Genomic DNA, 17,033 nt, shown 5'->3' with positions numbered 1-17,033 from the left:
CTCCTACTAATAAGGCAATTAATTCGCTGGTTTCAAGGACTGTGAATATAAATAAAGATATAAAAAATAAGTCCGTACAAGATAAGGAATAGATAAAGAGTAGAAAATTAAAAAAGAAAAAAATTAAATTCGGAGAGAGAGTTTTTGACAGACGCTGTGACTAATACCCTTCGCCTATCATCATATTTTGGTGGAAGGAATACCATTTTGACGATTTTGAAGCTTTTCGTCGAAATTTTATAGTTGAAGCAAGTATCCAGAGGGTAGATATTTGGGAGAAAATCAAAAATGAAATGTTGATAAGAGTTATCTGTTGTTATTTCTAATTTTCAAATGTTCGTTGATTGTCGGCCAAATATATTTATTTATCTTTACTCTGTACAACAATACTCTTGAGTTAAAGTCATATTTTTCACTTACATCAAACCAGTGTCATCTACAACTTCGCGCTAAGGATCATACATTCTCGAGTTTTACCAATATTTATCCGAATATTATTCAATTCTGAAATAAAAAAGTGGCAAATTGACACTACCTATTACAGACGAGGCTTCTTTTATTTCAGTTAGTTAAATGATTGCTTGGTTTTAAAAAAGTCGAAAATTGAGGCAACCTATTATAGACGAGTCTTATTTTTATTTTGAAGTTAAGTAAGTGTTTGTAAAGTTTAAAAAAGTGGTAAATTGAGGGAACCCATTGTAGGTGAGGCTTCTTTACCCTTTGAAGTTAAGAGAGTCATTTCAAAGTTAAAAAAGTGGTATAAAAAGGAAACCTAGCGTACGCGAGCCGACTTTGTTTTTAGGTGAAATAGTGATTTCAGGATGAAAAGAATCGAACGAAGCGGAAGTTGAAACGATGAGGTCAAAATAGGGGTTGCGTGGTTTCTCGTTCGGTTAGAGAAGAAAGTTTCGCGGGTATGCAGTAGGGTTTAGCGCCAGAAGGGTGGTTTTGAGCGGAGAGGGAGGGAGTAGTGTATTTCCATATCCATTATTAGATTCCGGGATCCGCAATTTTAACTCCTTCAACTTTTTTCCTCCACTTTCTCTTTCGTCGCTTGATTTTTTTTCAACCCAGCATGCTACCGATACCTCTCTATCTCTTTCGTTCTCTTTTTTCCTCCTCTGCCTTCCATTCTTTGCCCTCGGGCTGAGCAGAGAGGCAGCGTTGGGCATGGGAAGCCGAAGAGTTGAGCTGGCGAGAATATGCCTCTGAAAAATCTCCCGGAAAAATAGCTGACTGAAACCCCTTTCCCTCGATTTTTCCGGTCCTTTCCTCGGGTCCGTCCGTGAGGAGTATTGCTTTCATTTGGCGCAGTAGGCATTGGCCGCTTTCAGACTGACGCATTCGATGCGAAGGCTTGGAGATTAAATTCATAAAAAAGATAAGAAAGGATAAAACGAACTTTTAGCTCGGCAAAACCCTTTATCTCAATCCGGAAATGATGTTTTTTTTTGCTGTAAAAACCTTATATATATCCGAGTTCTTTCTCTTTTGCCACTCTCGTTCATTGTTCAAATCATACGTGGCTTTACTGAATCGTCACAGTGATGAAGTGTGAGGCGTAAAATGTTTTTTCGATATTTTTAGCCCCGAAACCTCAAAGCTTTTAGAGCAAAAGCTCGTATCGGAGCGCATACTTTATTCATTTTGTTGGCTGTATTCGGTGACAAGTGTTTAAATTTGTGATCATTTATTATGAATGACGAGCTTTTTATTTTTTATCGTTTCCTTATGGAGTTGCATAAATCGAGTGATACGCAGGTATATATCTACATCAGGGGCGTATATAAGGGTAGCATAGGAAGCCAACCACCCACTAATTGAAGATAATAAAGAAAAAATTAAGTTTCGTTGTATGAATTACATGAATTGAATCGTACCTGAGGGTGACCGCGGGATCAGTAAAAGTCCGTATTTTACAAATTATTAATTATATTCATTTAAACCGTGATGACCTAACTTATGAATGACCTTGGCATTTCCTACAATTGAATATCATTTATCCTAAAGGTCATTCCGTTCATTCATGCAGGCTCCTTTGACAAGTGAGTAGTCACTATCTGGGATATTTTTCAAAATATATAAATGGTTTACAAATTGGCTCATTTTAATTGTCTGAGCTAATTTTTAGTAAGATTGCAGCCGTTTGAAAAGTACAGCAGCGATGGGCATTCAGTCCATGTAAAGGAAAGCAGTCAATTTTTTAAAACCTATTATTCGGGCAATAATTAAACTATAATTTTTTAATGTATTCATTGTTTTTATTGTTTATTATATTTACTACGTAGTACAAAATGTTTTTAAAAAGTTTATTACATTTTTTTTACAAAAAAATTAAAAAGCTCCAGTTAAAATCCAATTGTAAATTTCACAATTTATTCCACTTTGAGAACTTTCTATTTTAATGTTACAAATAATTTCATAAGTCTCGGGAGCCTTTAATTTCACTCAATACAATTCACCTCCTCAGTATTTACATTGTGAAATTACCTTCTACTAGAAATAATGAGTGTTAGTAGCCATTCGTTTCAAATGAACAACTTCATTACACGCCCTCTGTTTCGTCGAGGATCCATCATCAGGCACTAATGCTCAAAAATGTTTCCCCACAAATGGAGAGGTGCCACTTCTTCTCCTGGACAAAATTTGACTCTCTGTATTGCTTTATATTAATTTTTTTACCGTACATATGAAGATCAAAACTCTTTGCCTTGCCTATCTTCTAGGATTTTGTCACCCTCGCGGAATTTTTTCATTGAATTTCCGAAAAAACAGGAGATCTATAAAATTTTCTCAATTATAATTTCATAGTTACATGGTGATTAAGCGCGATTTTTGAAATGGCTTATTCTCCGTCGTACTATTTTCTGACTCAAAGTAAATAAATGTTATTATTTCACCCTGTTTAATATGCGTGGCCTTAAAATAACATACAAAAATAGAGATGGTCGAATTGCCTCCGAAAGCATAAGTGATAAGCCAGGCACCACTTTCCTCGAAACTTATATTCATATACTGTCATGGATTCATAATTAACCTAGACTTTTACATAGTAAAAAGGAACTATAGTGGAACACTCCTAACTTTTCTTGGCAATTTGAATGGCGAGATACTTCAATGTATCAGATGACGTCGATCCCCGAAAAATCTCTCGTTCAGTATTAAAGCTTTTTTGCCGAATAAAAAAGTATTTATGCTTATAATATCCATTGCACTGCATTCAGTATAATTAGCCCAAGTTTGTAAATTTTCCACAACCCGCCAACAGCTGTTAGGTTGTTTTCTTTAACTGTTTTCGGAATGTTTTGTTTCTATGATCAGCAAGCCATCCACCTCTACGGAGAGATCTATTCAATTTGATTTCAAGTAACAATTTTCAAAACAATTTCTTGTTTTTTACTTAATGATTCCAGCCATAATGCACTACTCCCTTTTTGTAATGAATCTTTTACCAATTGGTTTATGTCATCCTCCATTCACTATTCATAAATATTAAATTAATCAAAGAATTTTATTGATTCCCCTCAACGGAAATGAATACTTATGATATTTAAAACGAAGCCACTGCATTTTAGTTTTCAAAGATGCTCATCAAATCATAGTCTCTATTTAACGATTGAAACGTTTAAAACGAAATCAATTTAAAAATTTCTTTTCCCCTAAAAGAGAATGTAAACGAATTATTATACTGGCGTTTAAAAATATCGATTCGATAAATATCGCGTGATGAATTATACAGTATATTAAATTGATAATTAGTTTGTCTAATGCGAGCGAGATGTATTATAGGCTTTGCTGTGTTCCAACTCAAATTATAATCTAATTGAATGGGGATGGATACGTTTCGTCATAGTTGACCCCAAATTTTTGTATTGGGAATAATATTTGTATATGATGCGCTTGTTATTCTTCCATTGCTCATTTAATTAAAATACGTAATTCATAATGAAGTATCTATGCAATTATCGGAATGGAATGTCAAAGATGTCATTAGCCTTACGTTTACCATATAAATTAAAATTGAATATTTGTTATTATCGCGTGTTTGAGGTGTCAGAAGCTTGAAGTGATGAACGGAATGGTAAATTCAAAATTATTGGCATTCTGAATAATAAATTTGTCACCGAATTAAATATTTTTAATATTTTGCCGTCAACGTATCCAAACCTGGATGTTGTTTCATTTTTAATAATTTGTATTCATCAAAATATTCCCTATGCAACTCTGATAGATCAAACCATTGTGACTTTTAAAAATTGCTCCATTTATTATGAATAATATTCCGTGAAAGCACTTCTCTGGGACAACAGAATTGTGTTATTTCATGAAATACCACGATGAATTATTTTATCACATGCAATTACCTCTTGTTCATTATTTATTTTGAATTTGACAGCTGGTTAATTTAAGCAGTTTTTTCTTTCTTTTTTACCTTGGACACCGTTCAATTGCAGTCACGACTCACGTATTGCTCGTATTATTCTCCTTGGGTTTATGTGAATTTATGAGAAAGCGATCTGTTAACTCTGGTGTTTTTCTTTGCTTAATGTTCTTTCACCGTTTTCTTACTGAAAATTCTTTTGGATGCCTTCAATCATAGAAAACATGTCAAAGATAAAACAAGTATTTCAGGTGTATCTTTGCGAAATGTTGCAGTATTTATAGTTACAATACTATATTTTATTCAATAATAATCAAATTAATAACATGACATAGGTTTCATCCCCTAGTGCCAATGACCTGAAATCTGAGTCAGTGATTTTATTGTTTTTTTACTCCAATTATTTTTTAATCCCACTCATTTTTACCGTTAAATATCAAAGATAAAGTTTGAAATGGGGCTATGGAAAGATGGTCGCTTTATATTGGTGTTTAAAGAAACGTTCACGGTTAATGAAACCATGCATTTACATTTTCCTTTAAGTCGCCATATTTTCTTCTTGATGTCAAACTTACTGTGAGTAATTATTGGAGCGGAATGTCTTTGATGTCATTAATTTGGTTCACCATTAAATTGAAATTGGATATTTATTGTCATCCCATGTTTGCGGTGTCAAAAGCATTACGTAAAAAACAGGTGGGTCAATTTAAAATTATTGGTACCCTTAATACAATATTTTTTGTCACCGAAATAAATATTTTACTGCATGTGGTGCGTCCCATTTCTACTGCCAATACTTTTATGTCAGTGACGTAGCCTAAATAGGAAACTTCAAAGAGAACTGGGGTGTTATACCGGTTGCCTTCATTATATTTTGTATTTTTTTGTCCGTTTGCACTAATCGAAAAATCATACATTTCATATAACCAGCTATAAATTTTGTATGCTTCATGCTGAAAGTTTAATTCATTGTTGGTTACCGGTATACTCTATGAAATGGATCTTAATTGATGAATGGAGTGTCAGAGGATAGGTGCCGCTAGACTAGAGGTTTCCTCAGTGACGAATCGCGGTTAGTTACCACAAGGGGATAAAATTTCGCGCGGGGAGGGAAGTACGAAGCCCCTTAAAGCCCTATTTATTACGTGTTTGTATTAGGTATGAAGTTCTCGGTCTTCCCCACTGTCCCACTGGCTTGAATTTCTACTTCAGTATTTTATTTTTTTTGAAGATTGGACCGAATGAATGTCCGATGAAATTTCTCTAACTGCATCATCTACCTTCTAGTTCTTTCATCCGTCGGTACACCTAGTTCATAATAGCCTCATCCATAAATACATTCTTTTGTTTCAAATTGGTCATATCATTCTTCCTTAGTGTCCATGAGTCACATCTATAAGTTAGCACACATTCAAAAGATAGCTTTTCAAAGAATGTTCCCAGTTTAAACATAAAAATTTTTATTTACTGAGGCGCGTTTTTTTTATTTGAAGCCTTTTGTCAGGCTGACGTTCGTCTGATTTTAGTCTTTACCACGCTAAAAATGACCTGTGTAAGGCATTGAAGGGATATTTTAACGAACAACAGAATAAGACTAATTCTTCGTTAAAACTTTCGCGGGTACCCGTCATGTTAAATTATTGCGATCCACATAGAATAAATATTTCTTACCTGAAGAAGGAGTTACCTTGATTGCGAATTTGATCAATACTCCAAAACTTAGAATAAATAATTTGAGAGCAATACAATACTGCAGGGCGTTTGCTAACTGTAATATTAGCCCGGTTATCCTTACTCGATAGGACCGGAGGGTACGCCTATGAATATTAAATGGCCACGAATATTCTTTCCTCTCAAAACATCATAATTCCTCAAAATTGTGGTTACATTCACATGCGGAGGAAAACAATATTTTCATATAAAGTCAACCGATGACTTAGTTATTCCGAAAGTAGAGCCAAATAGCGATTGCATTATTGCAAAATAGCATTTGAGTTCAAAATTAATGCTTCAGCTTCTGCATGGGTGTATATGCGTAAACATGATATTTTCATTTTGCCACAAAAAAATGCTCTTTTATAAGGAATTGGAGTTTAAAGTAGGTACCCCGCAAATTTTTCTATGGTATTTATTATAGTCCAGTCAACATGAAGTTTTCACCGATACGTTTTGTCGTGGTTTTTATTTTTCAATTTTCTATCTATTTTGGGCATCAAAACTGCAAAAAGCCGATTTTTTTATATCCTGGCAGCCTCCAAAAGTGTACAATTTTTTATAATAATATTTATATATATTTAATATTTCATATGTATATATATTTATTATTTCATATGCATAATATTTTACGGGCATGGCTTGCCATCTGCCGTCTCAAACTTTCATTGCGAATAATTTCACAAAAATTATTGGGTACCAATTTCTTTAGACACATTTCAGTTAATATATAATTACCTGCCATGTATTTTTAAAATAATTATTTACATATTTAAATAAAAACATTTACCATTTTCATACACTCTTTATGCTGAAGAATTTATTTCAACAATTGTTCTCATTTTAAGTCTATTGGACCACCCGTGTTCGTCTTACGCTGTTTCTTTTGTCCCGTGTGGGACCAACTTTGATGCAACCATTTCTGGGGACTCATCTTTATTACCTGAAACTAGATTTTAATGAAAATACGGTGATACGTCCCGTATTATACGATAAGTACGCAGGTAATACGATCCGCTGCGGCATCGGGGAATCCACGTTGAGGACATCTTGGCTGGACTATTTAGGCAAGATGAGATTAGCATTTCCGATCATCATAAGTAAACAACACTACATCCATGAAACGGGGATAGGAAACGAATGAATGAAACTCATACTTTTCAAGTGAATAGGATATGTTATTTACGTAATTGGGAAGCATTATGCATAGGTACCAAGCAGTACATTAGTCATACGGTAAAATGACACAGAACAATTTATCACTTAGGTAATCATTTTTACAAGATGGTTCCAATGTAGGCACTCATAGAATAGTCATTCCCTCTTCCAAAACTCAATTCTCGAACGAACCACACATCTTCTTTTTTCAACGTCCTTCTACAAGTTGGATAGTGAAATAAGACAATAATGGATACAAATTTTCGGGGTATACACTGGTTGAAAGAGGAAAAAATTATTTGATTATCCACATTTAGCCGTATTTGTTCACAGATTTCACGATGAGATATTAGGATACAAAAATATATGTGACTTATTTTTACTTTTTTGCATCTATTTTTTTCACCTTTTCTTTCCTATCAATACGTGAAAAAAATTTATGGTGATTAATTTCACTCACTTTGTCGTACAGTAATTGATTACTCAGCTTCCTTATTCTTAAAAACTATCCTTTCCCACTGAGTGCTATACACACGTCGCTACTCGTCACAATATTCACTGTTTTAATTGATCAACTCAGGGGCACAGTATTATTATTCCGTCGTCAGGTTGTCACATGGCTTTTACTGTCTATTCATCCCGATTTGTATGCTGTGATAGAATCACTAAATAAAGTGTAGTTCTTTCGGAGGACACACACGTAATACATTACTCCTGCATCATCGGTCTGGCGAGTACCCACGTTCATTGTTCATGTCATCGGCCCTCCTGAAATAAGAAGAAAATATCATTTTAGCATAGAGTATGATTTTCTCTCAAATACAGTTCGATGGATCTTTGTTAAATTTTGCTGTTTTCGGAAAATTATTCGGTACAAAAATTAGTTTATTTCGGAATTAAACTTGTTTCAAGATTTTCACTTAAGATTTTTCTTTAGTATTCGACCGTATTTGTTCAACAGCGGACATTATTAGGCATATATTGCACCTCCTTCATTCCTTACACATAAGTTATTCACGGTTAAAATGCAAAATCGGTTATTGTTTGGACGAAACCGTTCTCGAAGTATCATTGCGGAATATTATAGGAGCATTTAAGGGAAAATCGTGTCCAAAGTCTGATTCTTACTGTAAACCATGACTTTTCACAGAGTTGAGGCTGAAAATATTAAATGTACTCAATAAATATTTTTTCTAATGTAAGTACTACATTTAAGTATCATTTTTTAAACATGAGATAATTTTAATATTGAAGTGAATGAATTTAAACAGTGATTATTTCTTTTTTGTTCAAAACACGATTGAAAAATATCTATTTGAATTATTTTTCAACTTTATTATTTGTATGAATTATTGTTTGGAAACTTTTTTCATCGATTAAAAAATGAACATGTAGTACAAGCTCAATTCTGCCGCAGAATCCAGCGTTCAGATGTCACCGCCATATGGTTTTGCATGACATGTAAAGGCAGAGTATTTGGAGCCAGATGCTAGTTGCGTCGAACGGCGTTGTAGATACTCCATATTGAACGGCGGCTGGCAGTTCACCTGTAAAAGAAATTCGTTTCTTTGAGTTATATTAATAAAATAGTGCGATGCTCGCATTACATTAAGATTAAAAGATAAAACCACTAAATCACTAAAAGTTAAAAAAAAATATTAATAATATAGAATCAATTCAAGACGGCGAGGAAGTCCATTATTTTTATTCCTTAGTGAGATAATTTATTAGTAGTGTATATTTATTTTTAGGTTTAGTAATCCATTTCCGGGTTTACTGCCAATGTTGATTAACAATAAGATTTCTGCGCTCCGCCATAGCAACAACATCTGCATTCTATTCTCGGTTGATTAGAATGGTAAGACAGATTTCTTAGAGGCCTGTAACGTTAATTGGTACGATGGCTATTACCATAGCAGTGTATGGAAAAGGCACTTTTCTCAAAATATGGATGAGGCACCAAGCACTTAACACATTTTCTGTTTTATCTGCGGTATTCCATTTTTATCTGCTGGAATTTATTTAGTTACTTATTTTTTCGAATCCAAGGCTAGATGATCTGTTTTGCAATGGTTCATCCAGATGAAAACGGATAAATCGCGTAGTCGTCTGAGGACATTAACAGCAGGGAGAATAAAACATTGACTTTTAAAAGTTAATTCCACGGAAGAGTAAATACAAAAATGGACTACACTAGTGTATATGAGAGATAACTCATGTCTTAACATTTTATTATGTTAATTTTATTTAATACAAGCTCTTAATTTATTGCAATGTTTGTTGTTATTCTCATATAATTTTTATAAGCAGCCTTGAATGAGAGCTATTATTTTCTGTATTCTTTTCAAATCCAGCGTATAATTTTTACTCGCATTTTTTTCAGAGGCAATTATTGTATTTTTCATTTGAAAATGATACTGTGCTTTGAAACTAGTCGACGATTAAAGATAAGTTGTAGAAAACAAAGTTGTTATTTTCCCATACTTATATTATTTTGGTTTGCATGCGTTTTTATTTCACCAAGTCTATCTTTAGTTCCATCTCCATGGTCATTCATTAGTTATTTTTCCCTGATTTTAAAATTCATTCTTGTTTACGTAGTTAAAAATTATCTTTGTAAAATGGGTTATGAATCTATGTTGTAAATACATGGACTTTTATTTATCTTTAAGTCTCTACCCCTTACAATCATGGTCGCTTCCAGCATTATCTTTACGAGGATACATTTTGGTCACTTTTTCCTTTGATATCGTGAAAAACATATAAAATGTATGATTACAGAATCCACAATCGCAAAATGCTGGGGCAGTAAGGCACCTACATATCCACCGCCTTACCCTATGCCATTACGATTATTTTACAGCTATTCATTTATATCTGCTTGTTATTTGGAGGGAGTATCAGCTTCAGAACGATGCCTTTAAGAAAATATATGTATAGTAATAGAAAAAATATTCTTTACGGAAGCTAAATTCCCTATTTTTAATTATGCATTGCGAAAAATTACCGAAAGATTTCTGAAATGGCATGAAATTTGACAAATCATTGAAACTAAAACTCTAAATTAAATCCTATCTGAATGACAGCTGGATTAGAATATTTACAACTTTTATGTAACTCTAACTTTCCGCTGACAGGGCAGGCCTCAAGGCACAAGATTCTTTGCGTCATTGTTTCAACTGGCATGGCAGCTAGTTTTATTTTTTTGAGTCTATACAAGCTTAGTGCATGAACGCGAAAGCATGAAAGGTCATAACCTTCCCCAAACAATCCGTTCCTCACGAGGAAGGTTTCTTATGATGCTCTCGATTGTTTCAAGGGTATACGGAGCATAAAAAAGAAAAAAGTTTTGATATCTCGAGATGTACGCCCCTTTCTATAAGCCATTGTTGGTTTTTTTCTTCGTCGGCGCAAAAAGGAAACTTGTGTACACTGCCGAAAAAAGCTCTGCACCTCCTCCCGCGCCATATCAAGTCTTTCTCTCTTTCTTTCGCTTTCTGTCGCGGCCTTTCATTTTTGCTTTATGCTTTACTTTTTCAGCCAACCTTTCACTCCCCGAGTGTGTTGTCGGAATGGTGGCCCCTTATCCATTTCATTTTCTTTTCCTCCGCTCCCCCCTCCTTTCAGCGCAAATATTTTATTCCCACATTATTTTCGCCGTTCGCAACGCTCCCTCTGCATCCAAACCTCTCTTTCCCATTCACGAAGCGAAGTGGATCTCGCCACAGAGACAAACAAACCCTTCACAACCAACTTTCGATTTCACGCGTGGAATAGTCCTCCGAATAGCAGCTTTGGAGCCCCTCTCTCTCTCTGAATTATCACACACGAAATAATTTCCAGAAATTCGCACTCTCTCTCTTTTCGATTATAGATGGCATTTAAGTGATGCCGCGCCCATATGCCAACCACACCAATGTATCGTGCGCACTGACTCTTCACGCGTTAAGTGGACGTAGAAAGGGAGTCCAACTGGATGGGAGTTTGAGATTTATTGAATTAATTACTTGACTTAACGAGTCGCTTTGAGCATTTCCATTTCGAAACCGTTCTAACCTCAAAAAAAGATAAGCTATCGAATTCGTGTTTCAATTCTGTATTCAAACACCTCTTTTAAGTACTTATTTTTATTCCCTTGATGGCTCCTGCTCTGTCTTAAGATTACTCGGATGCTAATTTGTATTCAAAATATTTTTTGTAGCCTAAATATTTTCCTCGAAACTTCGCAAAATATATTTTTATTTAATTTTCCTATCCAATTTTAATGAGACGACTCTTTTCATTTCAAAGAGATTAGCTAGCCCTTTTGTCAATCCTGAAGTCCTCTTATAATGTTTTCAGGCTCTTGATAGCTTGAGTTGTATTTTGAGACTCTGTTCCAAATTTACCTGCAAAGTTTCCTTGTTAGATCAATATTTTCCTTAGAAAACTTTGCAATAGAATTTATCTATTAAGTTTTTCCTTTTAATGTACAGTCAATGTTTTCCTTCGAAAATACATTTACAAATGTAAACATTTATTTTAACCTTTTTTCGGTCTTCCCTTTGGTGAACTCACATTCCCTCATTCAATAGCATTACTCTCTGTTACTGAATTTTCAGAAGTAGAAGCATCATCCCGTTTCATTTTATATCTACCACGTCCACTTAAAATTTATATAAGCTAACCTCTGTCCATAGTGAAATCATTCTTCCACGCTGGCTGTTCCTGGCATATAAAATAATGGAAAAATCGTTACAACTTTGCTGAACATCGTACTTAGACTCCAAGATATGTTCGTCATTCCAATTGATAGCAAAGGAGCGTGAAATTAGTCACTGAAACTTGTATCAACCTTTAAGTGCACACAGTGACATTGGTGATTTCCGGCGAAACTTTGTGGAATTTACTGAGAATTTTGATGAATAAAATTAAACTTTGTTTTTCCACAGAATATTTATTGAAACACTACCATGGTTTCGACAAAATGAACGTCATCTTCTGAAAGCCAGCTTTTAAACGTCATCTATCAGAAGATCACGTTCACCGTTGAAATCAAGGAAGTGTTTTAATAAAAATTGGATAAGCAAATTCATCCAAAATATACATATTAAGTTCAAGGTCATAAGTAAAATACAGCAATGTAGAAAGTCAATTTATATACGAGAAGATCAGTGGCACCACTCAATTCGCAGGAAGTTTTTTGGAGTCATAGCACCTGAGCAGTGGTTGCGAACAATAACCTTTGCTTGGGTCGTAGGAAAGTTGAATTCATTTCCTCTTATTCGACCCAAGTTGCTCCCTGCGTCTAATCTCCACTCGCCCAACATTAAAGGATCCCTCCCTCTCCAATGGCGTAAGGCGTGGTCTTTAGCTAAACCAGAGATCAGGGACCCTAATTCCCACTGGAGTAAGAAGATTGGGGCGCCATATTATGGCTTTCATCGATAAGGAAGGATGAGAAGCTCAAAAAACCCAAGGCTTAAGATCCTAACTTGAGCCTAAAATCCTACCAAGTCTCCCTTGTCTAACTCTCTGCTCTGCAACCCTTGATTTTTTATCCCTTTGTGTAATCTAAACGCGCTGCAGTATGTTTTTTTCTCTGCTTTCCTCCCTAAATCATATTGTAATTTTTTTGTTTGCTCTCCTTATAACCAATCCCACTAAACAATGAAATTGAATTTACCCCTAAAAGGTACCGTTTGGCAACTTACCAGCTGCTGCTCTTATCCTTGCCAATATTTAATGCTTAGGTATAGTGAATTTCACAGATATTTTTTTATTAAATTTTAATCATCGAATGTAGGTTCTCTCGGATAGACCAATGTTGCTATGCGGTACTAATAATTTAACTTCATATGAAAAAGTATAAATACATATCGTTTTCTGTCTGCCAAGGGCAAATGACATTTGTAAAAGGTATTCTGTACCCACAACATCTATTATGTAGCCACTTTTCCATACCATCCGTCCCTTGCATTAAATAAAGAAAAACGCCATAACTTTATTGACTACCATACGTAACTCGTTCAATACGAGTGATACCAAATGACGATGGAACATATAGTCAGCATCTATTTTTTGCGGAATATCGGGATTCGCGTTTTCACACCTATTCGATTGTAGATAACATTCAAGTGATTTCAAGCGCATATGCTAATCGCACCAATTTATTGTGGCAATAGCTCTCCAAGCGTCAAGTGGAGACAAAAAGGTAGTTAAAATCGATGAGTGCTTGATATTGAATTAATGAGCAACTTTGTGCATTTCAATTTTGAATCCGGTTCAACTGCAAAAAAGGTACTAACTTATTACACAGATATTTTTGCTATCTATAAATTCTTTCATTGCAAGTAGTTATGCATGCAAAAAATACATATTTTAGGTTTTTCGCCTCCAAAAATAATTCCTTTGACTAAATAATGTAGATAAACCATCTCGATGAGCATGGAAAAACGTTAAGATTTGAAATTCATAGGCGTTTAAGAGTGAAATTTTGTTTTTATTTAATAGTATCTTAAATAGGACGTAAAAGCCACCCCAATGAAAAATCAAAAGGGGTTATATGTAGATTCACAGCCTGCTAATTCCAAGTGTCCACAATAGATGGTATAGGGACTAGCTCCAGCGAAAATTCCTGGATAACAAATTGTATACGACCTAAAGAGAATAAAAGAGCGCTAATACTCTTGTTAACTATTTATTTATTTATTTATTTATTTTATTAAAATTTGATACATTTCCTTTGTCCTTTTATCTTAGTGATAGCTCTATTGATTTATTATTTTATGGGGCATAAAAGCAACTTACCAAACACAATCGAAGGTATGTTAAAGTAAAAAAGGATAGTAATAATAGGTCTCAAAATAACATTGACAAAGTATAAGAATGTGCAGCAAAATCAGAAACTCAGATACAATAAACCTAAAATTAAAAATACGGGGGAGGATCAGAAAAGATGGAATTATCTAAAAACAATACAGTCAAGCATCTGAGCAGTAATATTTAGAGATAAATTTCGAGGATGGTTATGAAGTTATTCATACTAGTAATTAAACATATCAAATACTGAGCATTGAAAAGAGCGGATACTGCCTCAAATTACCTTTAAAAGACGGAAATAGAATTATTCAAAACATATATCTAGGATGTTGGTAATAGCAAGGAAAATAACATCTTTAGAGAGGTATGTGAACTATTCAAATTTGTCTCGTATCGATTTCACGATTGAAACGCGGTCTGAGTTTTTAAGGGTGGAAAATTTTGCTCGTTTTTTTATGATGTTATGTCAACGGAGCTTTGGGCCATTAACCCATCACACAGTGCTGATACCCGATTAACTTTTGTCAATTGTGAGTGATGAAAACTATTTTATCTTTCGTTGACTAAAAATTCATTTAAGAAGACGTGAATTCAGCAATTACATGCCATTTTCTTAGCATATTAATATTTCCTCCCGGTAGACAAGGAACTGATTCATTAAATGGATAATGTTTGGCTAAATAGCTTATTACTTAATAATTTTCTGTATAAAAATATCTGCTATTGGTATTAGACCCGTTTGTTGAAGAGTTTAAATATTAGTACCCAGATTTTTGGGCGTAAGTTATGATGCTATATTTGTACCAATGACAATAATGCAAGAGATTCGTAGAATTTATTCTATCCGAATGTCTCTAAGCAGTCTTATCATGGCGCTATTCTTTCAACGAATTGCAGTTTTGCAGGGCTTGATTTAAATCCTAGGAAACTCTCCCGCGGAAAATCACCATACTTGCCAAGCTATTCGTTGATGCTATACAGTCACAAGAAGGTCTGAGCTTTACTCTTAAATCCTTTTCGTAAAAGGGCTGGCAATTTAATCACCTCTATCTCTTAAATGGTTGTGTTCAAGGATCGCGCATTCCACAGCAACGTTTCCAGACGGGTCTCAGAGCGTACTTAAGCCCCGAGCTTCGTTTCAAAACGCTTTGCCGGTACTTTCTCGGGAACGCAGAACAAGAAATGATCTCCAAAGTAATCTAATAAGAAGATGTCTCCAGAGAATTGGCTCGTGTAGTCAAGTTTTGGACGAGAGAACAGAACGCTAAGATTGTATTCTTCATGCTAATTTAACACACGTCGTCCATGGCACACATGCCGTGTAATCCAACACACCTAATCAGCTAATTGTATTCAAGACAACTTTGAAGGCTGTTACATTCCTCAGACAAGCCAAAGTCGTTCAATTTTTTTCTTTACTGCATCGTTCATGAAAAAATACCTTCCATGCGTTTCTTACGGAACTTTAATGTTCATAATTTGTAGTGGAGTGAATATCTTTATTTTGCCACCGATTATTTTTCATTATATTTTAACATTATATATTCTATAACTGAAATTAAAATAAAACTAAAATTTTCAGTGAATTTCGTCCGAAATGTGAAACTTGCTATTTGCAATTCCTCATTTTGTAAAGAAATTTCTATGCCATGGTCTTCGCTTTTATATGGGTCTCATATTGCAACATAATTTTTCTTGCATTTTTAGTTGAGCACAGGGTGGATTTAAAGGTTTTTAAATTATAATTTAAGGCATATATTCACATTGAATTTTTAAGGTTGCATTGCCTATTGAATACATTTAACGAAAATTATTAATCCATATTAGATTTTTTCATATGCTGCGTACTTTGTTTTTCTGAAAATAAATTCATTAATGGAGAATAACTTTCTGGGTGCAAAAGAAAAGGAATTTTATTCTGTTATTGGCGAAAATAGGTGATGCAGCGCATTTGATATTAATGAATGATAGTGTCACCCACTTAAGAACAAAAGTTCCACCACAGCGCGGGGCCTTAATATTGGAGTATCGTTTTTGAATCGCTTGTTAGGCACTTTAATGAATAGTAATGTGGTGTGGATTCCGGAGCAATACGGTAACTGTATTAACCCACATTATCGCGTTCTAATTTCTTAAATTCTGTGTGTGTATATATACAGGCCTTCAGATGTAGGTCCTTTGATGTGGAAAATATTAAATCACCTATATAGTCCAAAATGAGGACAGAATAAGAGGAAATCCACCAAAACCTATCTGTGAGCTTGCATGATGGATATGATTCTTGTCTGAGGGTAATAACTCAGATATTTAATGGGTCACCTCTTCCGGGTGTCTCTTTAGGGAATTATGCCGATAGCTTCCTCAACACCAAAGGCAGGCCGCATAAATAATTAGCATGTGGTATTTTAGGTCAGCAGGATGGATTATAAGGGAAGCGCGAGCTTACAAACGCATTTCGTATGGTCCGGACTAGCAGTAAGTTCCACGGATATTTTTTGCTTCCAACGACCTGCTTGCCTCAACTGTGAAGGTCAAGCGTTGATTATTTTATGAGTTACACATTAGCATGCTTTGAAACTAGGCACTAGCCCCCTGCTGACCGTATGAGGGACCGTGGATAAGGACGTGGTACAGCTTTTAAGGCAACTTAATGTCATGGTATTCGGCTATTCACATTCAAATTTTTACGACGAGATAAAAGTTGGCTTTTAAGGTGTTTTTCTCACAGTTTTTGTTTTTACATTCATTAATTCACCATGCTAGTTTTAATTGCTCTTCATTTTTGTATCGTTCCTCATTTATGTTTCACCCAGAACAAATAGTCTAGTTTTAGTATTGCATACTGTAGAATTAGAGCCGTAAGTGCTTTATTGTTGAACGTGACGACTCTCATAATGAAATTCAAAAAAACTTTATAATTTCTCGTGACGGGCCTCGTTGAAACCAAGGTCGTATAGTTTTTTATTTATAGTTTTTTAAA

At 34.6% G+C, this 17,033-nt stretch overlaps 1 protein-coding gene across 1 annotated transcript in view; it reads right to left on the bottom strand.

The window, feature by feature from the left end:
* Positions 1-7,251: 7,251 nt before the first annotated feature.
* Positions 7,252-17,033, bottom strand: part of LOC124165819 — a 316,986-nt gene continuing 307,204 nt past the window's right edge. Inside the window, exons 7-8 of the mRNA XM_046543344.1 lie at positions 8,651-8,799; positions 7,252-8,020 (exon numbers count right to left, since the gene is read on the bottom strand). Coding sequence (XP_046399300.1) covers positions 8,687-8,799 — 113 coding nt within the window. The 3' untranslated portion in view covers positions 7,252-8,020; positions 8,651-8,686. The remainder of the gene's footprint in view (positions 8,021-8,650; positions 8,800-17,033) is intronic.

This window comes from Ischnura elegans, chromosome 9, assembly GCF_921293095.1.
Source record: "Ischnura elegans chromosome 9, ioIscEleg1.1, whole genome shotgun sequence".
Taxonomy (NCBI): Eukaryota; Metazoa; Arthropoda; class Insecta; order Odonata; family Coenagrionidae; genus Ischnura; species Ischnura elegans.
The sequence above is the reverse complement of the archived record's forward strand: the minus strand, read 5'-3'. Positions and strand labels throughout refer to the sequence as shown.